The 15,583-nt window shown below is 32.2% G+C and overlaps 1 protein-coding gene across 3 annotated transcripts in view; it reads left to right on the top strand.

Moving 5' to 3' along the window:
• GALNT13 (polypeptide N-acetylgalactosaminyltransferase 13) overlaps positions 1-15,583 on the top strand; it is a 593,991-nt gene that overhangs the window by 298,227 nt on the left and 280,181 nt on the right. For all 3 annotated transcript variants that reach the window (XM_054562685.1, XM_054562683.1, XM_054562684.1), the window contains exon 4: positions 5,619-5,787. In XM_054562685.1, the coding sequence (XP_054418660.1) occupies positions 5,619-5,787 (169 nt within the window). The remainder of the gene's footprint in view (positions 1-5,618; positions 5,788-15,583) is intronic.

Consider the following 15,583-nt stretch of genomic DNA (forward strand, 5'->3'; position numbering starts at 1 on the left):
TTCCTTTCTGCTGCGTAGTATTCCATTGTGTATATGTACCATAATTTTTTATTAATATGAGACTGAAATCACCTTATTAGGTAATGTTGAACTTATTTAGAAAATACAGATAATGCTAAAGAAAATAAAAGCTCTAATCTAACAAATCACTGCTAATCTTCATTGATGACATATGCATATTCATTGTATAACTATTTTTTATAGAAATGAGTTTGTTTTGTAACATTGTTTCATGATACCTTTTTTCACTTAGGTATAATATGAACATATTCTATATTTTTATAGCATAATTTTAATTGCTGCATAGTTTTCTTTTTATAGATATAACAGTTTATATAATATTTAGCATATAGAGAGAGCAAGAGCGAGCAAGAAAGAGGAGAACATACGTTTATTTTGTTCAAACATACTACTACTTAAATCATCTATGCAGGTAAAACTTTAGGTATATTTGTATTTCCCTAGAATATATTTTTAAAAAAGAATTCTTGAACCACAATGTATGAGCTATGTTTCATTTTCCTGTATAGAATATTATAAGATGGTGTGATATGGGCATCAACTATAATACATATGTGAACACATAACTGTATTTCAACGGTACTGTGAAGTCATTTACACATTTTATAGAAGAAGGATTTATGGACAATAAAAGCAGAGCAACTGGTCCATGATTGTGAGGCTAATAGCTGCCAATATTTAGGCAGCCATACTGAGAATCATTTGTAATAGTTATAAAAACTATTATTTTTTTTAGAAGTTACACCATTGGGAATTGAAAAGAGATTAATCACATGCTCGCTTTATTTAAATGGTGGTTACTTTAATTATCTGCTTAGGATCTGTTTTGTGATCTAATTAAAACTGCTTAAGGCCATAGTTCCCATACATTTTAATTATGTGCCAGTATCAATAAACATTTTTGATCTCGTACTAATGTCTATATATTTATTTATAATGTGTACAGGTATTTTTAAGCCAAATATTAAATACCAATTAAGAGTAATATTTAACATAAAATGTGAAGTAGTTTCACTTCTTTTATAATATTACAATCAATAATTTTATACACCGCTGAGATGGAGAAAACCTCTGTTTGAATTATTCTGTTCATCAGTCTCTTGATAGAAGTACTAGATTCTCTCCGAGGTTCCTTCCACTTTTTTCAATTTATTCACTGATTAAATGAGCAGTGCTAGGTACTTGGCTAAGTCAAAGTTGAAGCAGAACATGATGAGTCTTCATAGATTAATGGGAAAAGGACAAAGTGTAGTGAGAAAAATAACACTATCGAGTGTAACAGAGAGGTCAGAAATCCCAGTGGTTTACAAAATAGAGCTGTTTCTCTGATGAAAATTATGCAGTGCGTATACAATATCCCCCCTTTATCCTGGGTCAATGTTTTAAGACCCCTAGTGGACACCCTGGCCGGGTGGCTCAGTTGATTGAAGCAGTGTCCCATATGTGAAAATGTTGCAGGTGCAATTACATAGCTAGGTTGTGGGTTTAATCCCTACGTGAGGCAGATGTGGGAGGTAACTGATTGATGTTTCTCTCTCCCATCTCTGTCTCTCTCTCTCAAATCAATAAAAATATCCTTGGGTGAGGATTAAAAAATAGTAAGACCCCCAGTGGGTGCCTCAAACAGCAATAGTAGCAAACCCTATATATACTGTTTTTTCCTGCACATACGAACCTATGGTAAAGTTTAATTTTTAAATTAGGCAAAATGAGATAGTAACAGTAATAATAAGGCAATTATAACTATATACTGTACTGAAAGTTATGGGAATATGGTTTCTCTCTCTACATATCTTACCGTCCTGTACTCACTTGTGTTCTTCCTGTGGTGACATGATAGAATACATTGCCCATACCTAAAATGAACCGAAGTACTCAGAATGGCCCAACATTTAAATTTATGAATTGTTTATTTCTTGAGTTTCCCACTTAATATCTTTGGAATTTTGTTGACTGCAGATAATTGAAACCGCAGAAGGTGAACTTATGGATAAGGGGGCACTACCATACCTGATCCGCTGGCGGTGCCCTTCCAAGTGATGATTCAGTCACCCATATTATTGCCTTCTTCTGATGTCTCTGCTGTTTTCAATAGCTTCTAAAGTTGCTATAGCAAGAGAAAGACTATGGAGAATCACATATGGAAAGTTTTTATGGACTAGGCCTGGAATTGTTATATATCATTTCTATTCTCAGTTATCAGACTACAGTTAAGTGCAGGGAAGACTGGGTGATGTTGTATAGATGTATATTCAGGAGCAAGAGAAAATGGGATAGTGCAGTAGTTAGACTCTGCCATAACAAATGCAGTCAACAGACATGGTAAACACTAAAGATACGAGGCTGCAGCTGGCATAGCACAGCATACTGTTTTACAACACACTTTTTTTAGTAAGTAGAAAAAGTATACACTAAAATAATGACAAAATGTATAGTATGGTAAATATTATAAACCAGTAACATAGTCATTTATTAGCATTATGAAGTATTATGTATTGTACACAAGTGTAGGTGCTAGACTTTTCTACAACTGGCAGTGTAGTGAGCTTGTTTACACCACATCACCACAAGCATGTGAATAACGCATTGCTCTATGACCTTATGCTGGCTGACATCATTAGGTGATAGGAATATTTCAGCTTCATTATAATTTATGGGACCAGGGTCATATACATAGTCCATATTGATTTAAATGTCATTATATGGCATATGACTGTAATGTGATTTTTGAGTCAAATTAATTATTTACTGTTTTTAATGATTTCACCATATAATTAGGAAGAAGATAATTTAAAGCATAGTATATTAATCTATTTTTATACTCCAGACCAAGTTTTGATTGGAGATATTTTCATCTATATTCAAATCAATAGTCAAGATAATATAAAGTAGATTTAGTTGCCTTCTCTATTACATTTGCCTATTAGAGTAAAAAGGAAGCACACATACTTTAATGACAGTTCTTTTTTTTTAAAAAATATTTTAGAGAAACATGGTATTTTGTGGATGTGTGGGTAATTTTTTTTCTTTAAGCTATATAGAGGAAACAAGGAATGAGCAAATAAATATGAGATATAGATATAGGTATATCTACTGCGTTTATGAAATACCCATGGTCAATAGAGAATATTGTGTAGCCTCATTATGTTCCTTATGTCAGAATCAGAAGACTCCTGAGAGAACAACAGAAAATTTTTAAAACTTTTTTGTGGAATCAAAACTTAAACCCTAGAGGTAGAAGGTACCTTAATGCCTGGCTAAGCCCAACAACTCACCAACAGCACAAATTCACCAAAAGCTAACTCCAACAACTCCATCTAATTTTAGGGACAATAAGCTTACTGTCTCCCAACGGAACATATTATTGTTAGAATTTTATTTCCTAAATTAAGCAAAATATGCTTTCTCTTTTTTCTTTTTCTTTTTTTTTAATTTAATATTTATACCCTGGCTAGGGTGGCTTAGTGGATTGAGTGCCGGCCTACAAACCAAAGGGTCGAGGGTTTGATTTCCAGTCAGATCACATGCCTGTGTTGCAGGCCAGGTCCCCAGGACGGGGCAAAGGAGAGGCACCCACACCTCGATGTTTCTCTCCCTCTCTTTCTCCCTCCCTTCCCCTCTCTCTAAAAATAAATTTGTTAAAAAAATGTAATATTTACAGTAATTTTTTTCCATTACCATTTAGTCCCTTTATGCCCCCATTTCCCCAGCCATCACCACACTGTTGTCCGTGTCCATGAGTCCTTTTGCCTTTTTGCTCAAGCCCTCCATCCCCCCACTATCTGTCACCTGCTCTCCATCTATGAGTCTGTCCCCATTTTCTCTGTTAGTTCAGTTCATTAGATTCCACATATGAATGAAATCATATGGCATTTGTCTTTCTCTGGCTGGCTTATTTCACTTAACATAATGTTCTCCAGGTCCATCCATACTTTGCAAAGGGTTAAATTTTCTTCTTTTTATGGCTGAGTAGTATTCCACTGTGTAAATGTCGAATAGTTGTTTTATCCACTCATCCACTGATGGATGCTTGGGCTGCTTCCATATCTTGATGATTGTAAATAATGCTACAGTGAACATAGAATTTTGGGTTCCTTCAGATACATTCTCAGAAGTGGGATTGCTGGGTCAAAAGGCAGGTCCATTTTAATTTTTTAAGGTATCTCTATACTGTTCTCCACAGTGGCTGCACCAACCTTCATTCTCACCAACAGTGCAAAGGACCCCCTTTCTCCACATCCTCGCCAGCACTTCTTGTTTGTTGATTTGTTGATGATAGCCATTCTGAGAGGTGTGAGGTGATGTCTCATTGTGGTTTTCATTTGCATTTCTCTGATGATTAGTGACATTGAGAATATTTTCACATGTATATTGGTCATCTGTATGTCCTCTTTAGAGAAGTGTCTATTCAGAGCCTTCACTCATTTTTTAAAATTGAGTTGTTTTTTTTGGTTTTGAATTTTGTAAGTTCTCTATAAAAGTTTGGATATTAACCCCTTATCAGATGTATCAGTAAATATGTTCTACCATTCTATGGGATGTCTTTTTATTTTGTTGATGATTTACTTTGCTGGGCAAGAACTTTTTAGTTTTATGTAATCCCATTTGTTTATTTTTTTCCTTTGTTTCCCTTGCCAAGGGAGATACATCTGATTACTACAAAATGTTGCTACAAGCAGTGTTTGAGATTTTGCTGCCTTTGTTTTCTTCTAGGATTCTTATGGTTTCTAATCTAAAATTTAAGTCTTTGATCCATTTTGAATTTGTTATTTTGTGTGCTGTAAAAAAATGGTATAGCTTTATTTTTCTGCACATATCTGTCCAATTTTCCCAACACCATTTATTGAATAAACTATCATTAGCCCTTTGTATGTGCTTGCTTACTCAGTTGAATATTAATTGACTATAATGCTGTGGGGTTATTTATGGGCTCTCTATTCTGCTCAACTAATCTATGTATCTGTTTTTATGCCAGTACAATGCTGTTTTGATTGCTATGGACTTACAGTATAGTTTCATATTAGGTAGCATGATTCCTCCAACTTTGTTCTGCTTTCTCAGGATCGCTGTTGCTATGTGGAGCCTTTCGTGGTTCCATTTACATTTTTGAAATATTTGTTCTAGTTTTGTGAAATGTGTTTTTGGAATCTTGATAGCAATTGCATTGAATCTATAGATAGCTTTGGTAGTATGGACATTTTAATGATGTTGATTCTTCCTATCCGTGAACACAGTGTGTGCTTCCACTTATTTATGTCTTCTATTTCTTTCTTGAGTGTCTTATAATTTTCTGAGTACAGATATGAAATTTTTATTTTTGGTATTTTGTATTGTGTAATTTTTAAGTCTTAATGATTAGTCAGATCACGTTATATATCTAGACTTGAAAGACAACATGCAGCATTGAGTTAATGAATTAAAATAGGTTGTTTCTTTAGTGTAGTGTGTGGTTTATAAGTAAACAGTAAAGATTTGATGATTGTATTATTAAGCCAGTATATAAATAATACTCTTGAGGATCAAATCCAACACGTGAGTTTATTTATTCAGTTCACTATCTGTGTTTTTATGTATCTGTGTACCTATGTGTCTTACAGCTGTTATTTCAAGAAATCAAGAAGGGCCAGGAGAAATGGGAAAGGCTGTGCTGATTCCTAAAGATGACCAGGAGAAGATGAAAGAACTGTTTAAAATCAATCAGTTTAACCTTATGGCCAGTGATTTGATTGCCCTTAACAGAAGTCTGCCGGATGTAAGATTAGAAGGGTGAGTTTACATGTGTTACATAATCTTATATGTTTCAGAATATCTCAGAAACTTCAGAAAACTCAGATTCTTTCAGTCTAGAAGTCTGTGGTTCTGAATAACTACCCATAGCAAGAATTTACTGTGCCTGTATGTGATAAGATATATGAACTGTCCTCTTCTCTGGCAGAGCAAAATAATATTATTTGAAAAAAAATTGCAGAACACAGAGCCTAGCAGGTTGTTCGCTGTCAGATGGTTTTTTTTGTTTTCTTTTTCCTTGTCTTATCTTGCCAAATGTAGAGCACGCACGATCTTTAGTAGACTATTTTCTTGCCAGCATACAAAGCTCTTACACTTTGATTTAAAAAACTATATGCTTTGCTCTTCCAGCATAAAAGTGGTCAATTGCCTATATGATTCTTTGACCCTTTAAAAGATTATTTATTATGGGTTCCAGTAATTTATGCTGCTGTTTATAATTAGAATGCTCAGTTATCAGCCGTGAAGGAAATAATCACCTGGCAATAATAATACAGCATGAAAAATTAAGGTGAAAAATTTAACTTGTAAATGATTAACAATAAGTCATGCCCTAGATAGTTGAACATATTTTAAATGGATGTCATAAAATTAGATATTTATTTGCAGTAGTGTCATTCTAGTATGTAGTCCATATAAAAGAAATGCTTGGAACTTAGAAGGATATGCCCTGAGATCTTAGAAAATTTCAAAGTTTACAGATATGTTCCAGAACATACTTTTATGTAAAAGTTGTTCTCTTAGATATGAAATGACTTTTTCTATATACAACAAAATCATAGTTAATGCAAATAAAGTTTACCATATATAAATGGTTATATTACATTAGTAGTATAATGATGTTAACATCATAATGCTAAATCTGATTTTTTTTTCTCCTTTCTGAATTACTTCAAATGACCTCAAAGCAGAGTAACCAAAACCTTATTGAGATGCTGGGGCTGAGATGTCAGAAGGTTCATTTGGGAGTTAAATAGTTGATTTTGTACACTCCTGTACACTTTTGAAATGTTTCTCTCAACAAAACCAGAAATAACTATAGATTATGATGTTTTTGGTCCCCAAAAAGGGGTTAAAACATCAAATATTACATTTGTGACTTCCAAAGGGCTAAATAATTATATAGGTAGTTCTGCCCATATTTGTATATGTTTGTTTCTATGTATAAAGAAACGTTGCATTTTGAAAAGCATAAAAGTCATATTCTTCTGAATAATTTGAGTATTTTATATGCTAAGTTTAAAATGTCATAGTGTTGCATTTATTACTTTTATACACCATGTGTTGATAAAATGTGTAAATGTGATAGGCATTCAAGAAAACAACGTAAGTACTAGTTCAAATTTTTTAAAAAATCTTTATTTTCAACCTTCAGAACATAAATTAAATTTTACATCAGATCTGGGGTGATTAAGGTAAGAATCATTTTAGTATAAGCCATCACTTTAAAAAAAAGGAAAATCTTCATTGAGAAGCCTTTGAAAATATCTGTGGCCAGTGCTATATCTTTCTTAAGAATCACTTAACATATTAAGAACTTGAATAATTAAGCCTTAAAGTGTAAAAAAAGTTCTATATTTTAAAAATAGAAGATACAAATTGCTTAGTATTGAAATTTCTCAAAATGTCATATGTACTCTGGATAACTGGCTTAAAGTTTGTGATTTTGCAAATAGTCTATGTAATAATATTTTCCATTTCATTTTTATATCATACCATAGTGTATGCTATCAACAAAAGAGAGAGAGAGAGAGAGAGAAAGCCACAAGGATGATCTACATTTCCTAGACAAGTCATAAAGTGTGTGTGAGTTTTACTGGGGACATTTGCGAGTCATCTTGAGTGACTCAATTGTGTGACTGCCTGGGAACAAATGTTGAAAAACACACCATGAATCAGATATCCCAACTGTTATTTAAAAGATGTCAAAATCTGTTAATACTCATTTGATGTAGAAAACAATATTTTTCAATTTTGGTATTAATTTTTGAAAAGTTATATCTTAAAAGGATGGTGTCACATTAAGATAGCCTTAATGATAACAGATATAAATTACATGCAATATAAAAAAGATGGAATTCACAAATAGTTTTTCAAAGCTTATTTAGTGGAAAACTTGAGTTGATATTTATCTAGAAAGTGCCTGCACCACTCAAATAGTGAATTAATTCACATATCTCAACATTAAATAGATGTACACTTAAACTGGCTCAATTAAATGAAGAAAGTTGTTCAGATAGTTTAATGTTGTATTTGGCTTTAATATATATCTACAAATATTTTAAGGTGTTTTCAGAGGAATAAATCTAAGCAAATATTTTATGTTTTCACAGAGAAGAGACTAGAGAAAAGTAGTTTTTCTTGGAGGCAGTTGTAATGAGACATCAGGACAAATTGAAGTTAGTTTCTGGAATGTCCATCTCTAGGGGTGCTTAAGTACTTAGGTTTATTAATTTATTTACTTAATATATTTAACTTATTAATATTTGTAATACAATTATGTATAATTTTTAATCATTTGAGGGACATGAAATGATTGCATAACAATTAATTGTGGTACTTGGATATGTTAGGTGCAGTCAAAGCTGAAGACCTTACTAAATTTCTTATTTTCTTGAAATCCCTCAGTTTCTGACATTCTTGTTGAAGGCTGTACATATGTAAAAATAAAATTCCAGACAAATGTAACCAATTGTCTTTCTCCATTGCCCATCCTCTGTAAATGTTTTTAAAAATTACAATGTCATAAAATTTTGATTCAGAACTTTGAGAAAAAGTAGTATTCACCTTGGTGACAGGAGGAGACTTGACTTTGGTAGGTTAACACACAATACAATATACAGATGATGTATCTGAGAATTGTACATTTGAAACCTGTATAATTATATTAACTGATATAATCCCAACAAATGCAATAAAAATATTTTAAATAATTTTAAAAAGCATTATTGTCCCGATGTGTTGATACATCAGCATGAGGGGTCATTAGGCCTATTTCCCACCAATTATGAATCTAAGTTTTATAAATTTATGTAATTTGGATTTAAGAGTAGAACATAAATACTTCAGATTTCAGAATACATGTAAATATATATCATTTTGTTTAGTTTTTAACATAAGATTTTTGTGTAACTATTTAGAGAGTGAGAGAAAGAGAAATGAGAATTACCAAACTAAAGAAACCTTTTAAAAGATGTAAACACACTAGTTTTTAGCACATAAATGGTAATATGTGCCAAGTACTGCTCTTTGTTGAGGACATAGCAGTGAACAAAGTTAAGCCCCTGCTTCATGGAACTTAGAACAAATTAAAGAATAAAGAAAAATAAAGGATAGAGAGTAGAGTAGTGAGCAAAAGCTCTTTTGGAAACTCACTTTTGAGTAAGTTGAGTGAATCTTAAGCACCTAAATATTATAATTTCTTTTTAGTAATACACAGAGCTGTTAAATAATTACTGGATTCCTGGAACAGACAGTGCTAGAGGTCTCAGAGAGACCTATGGGTATATAAAACTATAATTACACAAAAGCAACAGAACAAACATTAAGTAAATACATAGATCTTGCATGCATGTTTATATTTTATGTTTATATTATATGTTTATATGTTTATATGTGTTATATTTTGAAAAGTGTTAAATTGTATTTCCATGAAAGTCAACAAATAGCACATTTTGATTTACTCAGGTTCCTGTAACCAGTGTTTATCCCATGCTCTGGGTGTTCCTGGAAGTAGAGAAAAGGGTATGAGTATGATCATCATCAGTGAGTTGGGCACGTGACTCTATTCCATTAAATACAAAAACATAAACAAAAACAGAGAAACAAAAAGGGGAACCAAAAACCAACTCTGGAAAATTTTTCAAGTAATTAGGGGGAATTTCTAGATATAGAATCAAACAAATACTTGTAAAATCTTGAGTAAGTCATTAATTTTCTAAACATTAGTTTCCTTTAACTGATTAAACAGTAAATCAATCAACCAACCAACCAATCTTTGTCATTTACCTAGTACAGACTTAGCTTTGGGGATAAAAATAAATGAATATGTTGGACCCTGACCATGAGGATATAGGAATATATTTACCTAAATGACTAACCACAGTATTGTATGAACATAGCAATATTTGCAACAATTACAAAGTAAGAATAGGATTGTGCTGAGTTCCTAGTGAAATTTTTATATTTACTATTATTCTGTGGAATTTTCTTATGCCTTAGTCTTCTTATATGAACTAATCATGATAACTTTTTAAGTAATCAGCTTCTCTTTTTACTCTGTAATTCTTTTTGAATAACAAATTAGAAGTAATTATTGGGTGAATATTTATTGCAAAAAATTATGGTTAATTAAAAATTAAAGCAAAATGTTAAGGTTCTTTAGCATTTACTTGTATTCAAACATTAAATAGCACTTCAAGCTCTGGTACTGAGTTATTTGAAGTTTACGATGCAGCTGGCATTTAAATATACTTTATCAGGGCAAAAATAAGGAAATAGGAAATTTATTTTAGCTATTTATATCATAGACCAAATAAATGCTTCTTACATATGCACACTTGCAAGCTGATAAATAGAAAAAAACACTAGTAGCCTTTCATTATTAGTGGAAGGGGAGCAAATAAAAATTCTGAAGAATTTCTCTCAAAAACAAAGAGTTTACTATACAAAACAGAAATAAAACATAGTGTATATTTTCCTGTGCTAATTTTGTAAGTGTACCTGTCCATCTACTTGGATTGCCTTTCTCATGAATTAAAATGTGATAAATGTAACATTGGTTACACAAAGGAGAAATAGAAAATGAGAATATTAATTGGATTTCAGATCTCTGTTCCACATCTTTTCTTTTTAATTTGAAAATTACTACATCTTTTATATGCTGACAAAATTTTTGTCTGTGAAGATAATTTCTATAATGCTTTGATTTATGTAATATGCTCATGTGTGGAATTAATTTTACTACTGAAATTGAAAGTGGTATGAAAAAATGTCCATATATGTGTCTATATATGTGTGTTTATGCATATATATTTGAAGAAGATGGAGATGATAGATGTGATTATTATTATTATTATTGGGCTTATACTGTTCAACTATAACTTTTCTTTCAAATAAGAAAGTTGAGTGAAACATTATTAGGTATGATGTCAGGGACACATTTGTATAACACTGTAGGCAGAAAAAATGTTGCATAACCCCATTTTCACTATTATTTTTAATTTTTAAAATTGTGGTAAATATGCAAAACAAAAATTATCATCTTAACTATCTTTCGCTATACAGTTCTGTAGTGTTAAGTATGAAGGGGGTCAGAATATGCCTCCCCCAAATATACCACTTTGGCATAAAAGATTATTTTGAACTGAAGATAATTGAGGAAAAGCAGACACAAGCAGAGCTTTCTTCTCCCTGCCATATGCCTAAAAGCAAGGCATAAATTAACCCGGTGAAGTTGCTCGTCTTCCTTGGTCCAGGAAGGAAACAACAATCTTTATCAGTGGAGACAGATAGGGTGCTGAAGTGACTCTGCCTCAACTAAACCTTATTAGATAGCCCTTTTGTTCTGTTAGTTTTCCCATATGTTTGCCTTCCCACATTTACCACCCATAGAAGTCCAGGCACCTTTTTCTGTATTGTTACTTCTCTACAATTTCTAATTTTAAGATAGTCCAGTTTATCTATTTTAATCTTTTCTGCCTGTGTTTTTGGTGTTACATACAAGAAATTGTTGCCAAATCTAATGTTATGAAGCTTTCCTCTTACGCTTTTTTCTAAAAGTTTTAGAGTTTTAGTTCCTATATTGAGGTCTTTGATCTATTTTGAGTTTATTTTTATATATTATTTGAGATAAGGGTCTAACTTCATTCAGTTTTCCCAACCACATTTCTCAAAAAGTGTCCTCATTGTGTAATCTTGTCAAAAATAATTTGACTGTATATGTTAGGAGTTATTTCTGGCACCTCTATTTTATTCAATTGTTCTTATATGTTTTTAGGCCAGTACCAGACTCTTTTGATTATTGTAGCTCTGTAATAAGTTTTGAAATCAGGAACTCTGAGGCTTCCAATTTGGTCTTTGAACTTTTTAAAATTATAGATACTTTCTTCCCAGGACTGCAGATGAAGTGTTCAGCTCTCATTTATAGCTTCATATTTCTATAAAACAGAACTATTTTGTTATTTTTATATATTTGCACTTACCAAGATTTAATTGTATACCCATGGAGACCACAAGACACAATTTTCCATTACACATCATTGTGCATGTAAGACAGAAAGTAACTAAAAATTATAGTACAAGGATGTGGGAGTTTAGAAGTACCATTGTTAGAGGTGAGGTAAAGGAGAAGTTTTATAAAAGGATGTGTTTGGAGCTAGTTTTTCCTAGGGTGATTGTTCATGGAACCAAGCTTAGACAGAAAGGAGATAATTTTCTGGACAGGAAGAAAAGAATATAGAAGAACAAGCCTGTTCTGGTTAGAGCAGAACCAATGAAATTACTTGTTAAGCATATAAATTATAGGTGAACTTGTATGTACCCTTGCTATTATTTCATTTATACTCTTGAGTTCATATATTCAAGTTGACCAAAACCCCCCCTTTTTTTTTGGTTTTGCAAATCCTAATTTAGAAAGCATAAAACTTAGCCTTTATTTTATAAATCTACTAGGGTAATCATATTTTTTATGTATGTATTTATTACTTGAGTTATTTTAGACTTAAAGGGGTTTTTATATTTACTCACTATTATGGCTATTAATGTTTTATTATATTTCTGTTGTTTTTTGTTTCCTCTGTTTGATTCTATGTAATTTGGGGCAGAAATATTTATTTTTTATTTATTTTATTCATTTTCTTTTATTCTCACCCACGGACATACTTTAGGGAGAGGGGAAGGGTGGGAAAGAGAGGGAGGGAAACATTGATGTGAGAGAAAAACATTAATCAGTTGTCCCTCATTCACACTCTGAACAGGGGCTTTTTGTAAGATCCCAACTGGAGAGGGGACCCACAGCCTAGGCATGTACCCTGACCAGGAAACCAGTCTGTCACATTTTGGTTTACAGGATGATACTCCAACCAAGTGAGCCATACCTGCCAGGGTGAAATGTTTAATTTTTAAATCTTCATTACAAATCAGAGCTTGTATCAATAAAATGTGATAGATTTAGTTATAAAATATAAAGAACATTTCTTGTAAAAAATAGAAAAAGAAATTTTTCAATGCAGAAATTTTGGATAATTGAGGAATGATAAATGTTATATAGTTTTAATATAGTTTAGACAAAGTATATGAAGTTTTGAGTGGAGACAGTCCAACTAGAATGGAATGTTTTATGTAAGTAGCCATTCTGGATCATAGGCCTAGGGAGGATGATGAAGAATCTTAAAAACAATGCTTCTGCCTCTGTTTAGACATGTCATGAAAGAGAACTAGGAGGTGCTGAAGCAGAAACATGCCATGAAGGAAATGATACTTATGAAGAAATATGCATGTATTTTATGTAACAGATATAAAAAAGAGAAACCTGAATTTAGTAACATTTCCTATTGGCTGTTATCTTCACATAAATAGGATTAGATAAGAAATTGTCTGAGATAGTTTCCTTAAAATATATAAAGTAATGAGTTGTAATAAATTAAAATGAAAGGACAAAGACAAACACCAAATTCAGGATAGCTTTAGGAATGATGGGCATGTGATTTAATTTTCAATTATATCTGTCTTTATGTATATGCTTGTGTGCGCGTGTGTGTGTTAACCCTGAAGCAAATAAAAAGGAGGAAAAGAATCTGTAAGTGCAAATGATCTCAAAAATATTTTGAAATGATATTTTAGAATTGGTGACTGACAAGATACAGGGGAATAGAAAGCAGAAGAATCAGAACATGACTCTAATGTTTCAAATTTGAATTTGGAGGTGATTGGTGGCATTTCTATTTTACATATACACACATACATACCCACTATGTATTACATTCCTTTGAGTTGTCACCAACTCCAAGAAACCCTATAAATGAATTATGTCTACAATGTTTTGTCCTTAACAACCCTACTCAGCTCCTGTAGACACTTGTCTATGGCTTCTTTTATGAAGTCAGTTCATCTCATATTTGTTCTTCCTCTTTTCATGCTGCCACCTATTTTTCCCAGCATTGTTGTCTTTTTTTGGAGAACCCTGCCTTCTCATGATGTGCCCCCAAGTAGGACAGCTTCAGTTTTGTCATTTTGGTCTCTAGCAATACTCAGGCTTAATTTACTCTTAACCTATTTGTTTGTCTCTCTCATGGTTCAGGGTATCCTGACGGTTACACAGAGCTCTCCTCCAGTAAGCACCGTATTTCTCATACATCATTTTTTTTTCATACTAGTCTCATTCACGATTCAACTTTTTGCTTTTGTACATCTTTAGGAAGTATGAGGGTGTGGATGACCTTAGCCTTCTTCTCTAATGACACATCTTTCATCTTGATATTTTTTCCTAACTTTTCCATTACTACTTTTTCAAGTCTCAACCTTCTCTTGATTTCTTGGCTGCAGTGTCCATTTGAATTGATGCCTGAACCCAGGTAAGCACAATCTTTAACAATTTCACGGTCTTCTCTCTGTTAAAGTATTTTTCTTCTGTAGTCATGATTTTGTCTTAGTTGTCCAAATGCAGTCCACTCTGGCACTTTTCTTCTTTTCCTTTCATGAGAAATTGTTTTTAAACCTTTGCTACTTTCTGCCAGTAAGAAGGCATCATCTGTATATCTTAAGTTATAGATATTCCTTTTACCAACTCTCACTCCTCGTTCCTCTGAGTCTAACCCAGTTTTTCATATATTTTCTGCATACAGGTTAAACAAGTACGGAGATAAAATGCACCCTTACCTTACACCTTTGCCTAGAGAAAACCATTCTGTCTCTCCATACACTGTCCCTACAGTGACATTTACAGGCAACATTTTTGTTAGCATATGAAAGTTGCAGTAATTCTCAAATTAAGAAGATATGGAACAGAGATCAGAAATCCAATTAATATTCTGATTTTATATTTCTTCTTTTTAAAATCAATGCTACATTTATCTGTACATTGTTTGCATAATTGGGTAAAATATAATGTTTAAAAATGTAATCCTAATATTTATAAACTTTGTCCTTGAAAGTAGACTTTATGGTTAAAATGTGTTTTCTTTTCTTACCATACAAAAGAAATATAATTGAAAAAGTAGAGATGGTTTCTTAACATCTGTAGATTCATTCAACTTAAGAAAGGATATAGTTCTGCTATTCCTAGAAAAATCTTATGTGAAAGGAATATTTGACTTCTGTATGAAATTCTTCTGCAGTATTTTTTCCCATGGACAGATGTTTTCTGTACACATATCAGTGCCTTAAGGGAAGGTAGAACTGTTCCAATGCCAACTTACAATGTTATTTTGCTGAGGAAGAATTTGATTTTATAGTTAATATAGCTTAGCCCATGACAGTAAGACATAGTTTTATTGACATGGGAGATGTTGACATATGTCTAGAAATTCTCATTGTATATTGTGATTAATATTTTATAACCTTGCAAAGTATCCTCCAGAACCAATATACTTTCTGAATGATAATTCCTGTATAAATGAGAAAATTTGTTTTGGTCATTGAAGTTTATATTTAATGTCTTAATATTGCTGTGCAATTCTGTCACATTAAATATATTGCAAGTGATGTCAAAAAATAAAGTAATTTTATTAATACACTCCAAGTCCATCTTGAAATATATGGGATATATGGTTATAAT

Source organism: Pteronotus mesoamericanus, unplaced genomic scaffold (assembly GCF_021234165.1).
Source record: "Pteronotus mesoamericanus isolate MK-2021 breed Mesoamerican mustached bat unplaced genomic scaffold, CSHL_Meso_final scaffold_651, whole genome shotgun sequence".
Lineage (NCBI taxonomy): Eukaryota > Metazoa > Chordata > Mammalia > Chiroptera > Mormoopidae > Pteronotus > Pteronotus mesoamericanus.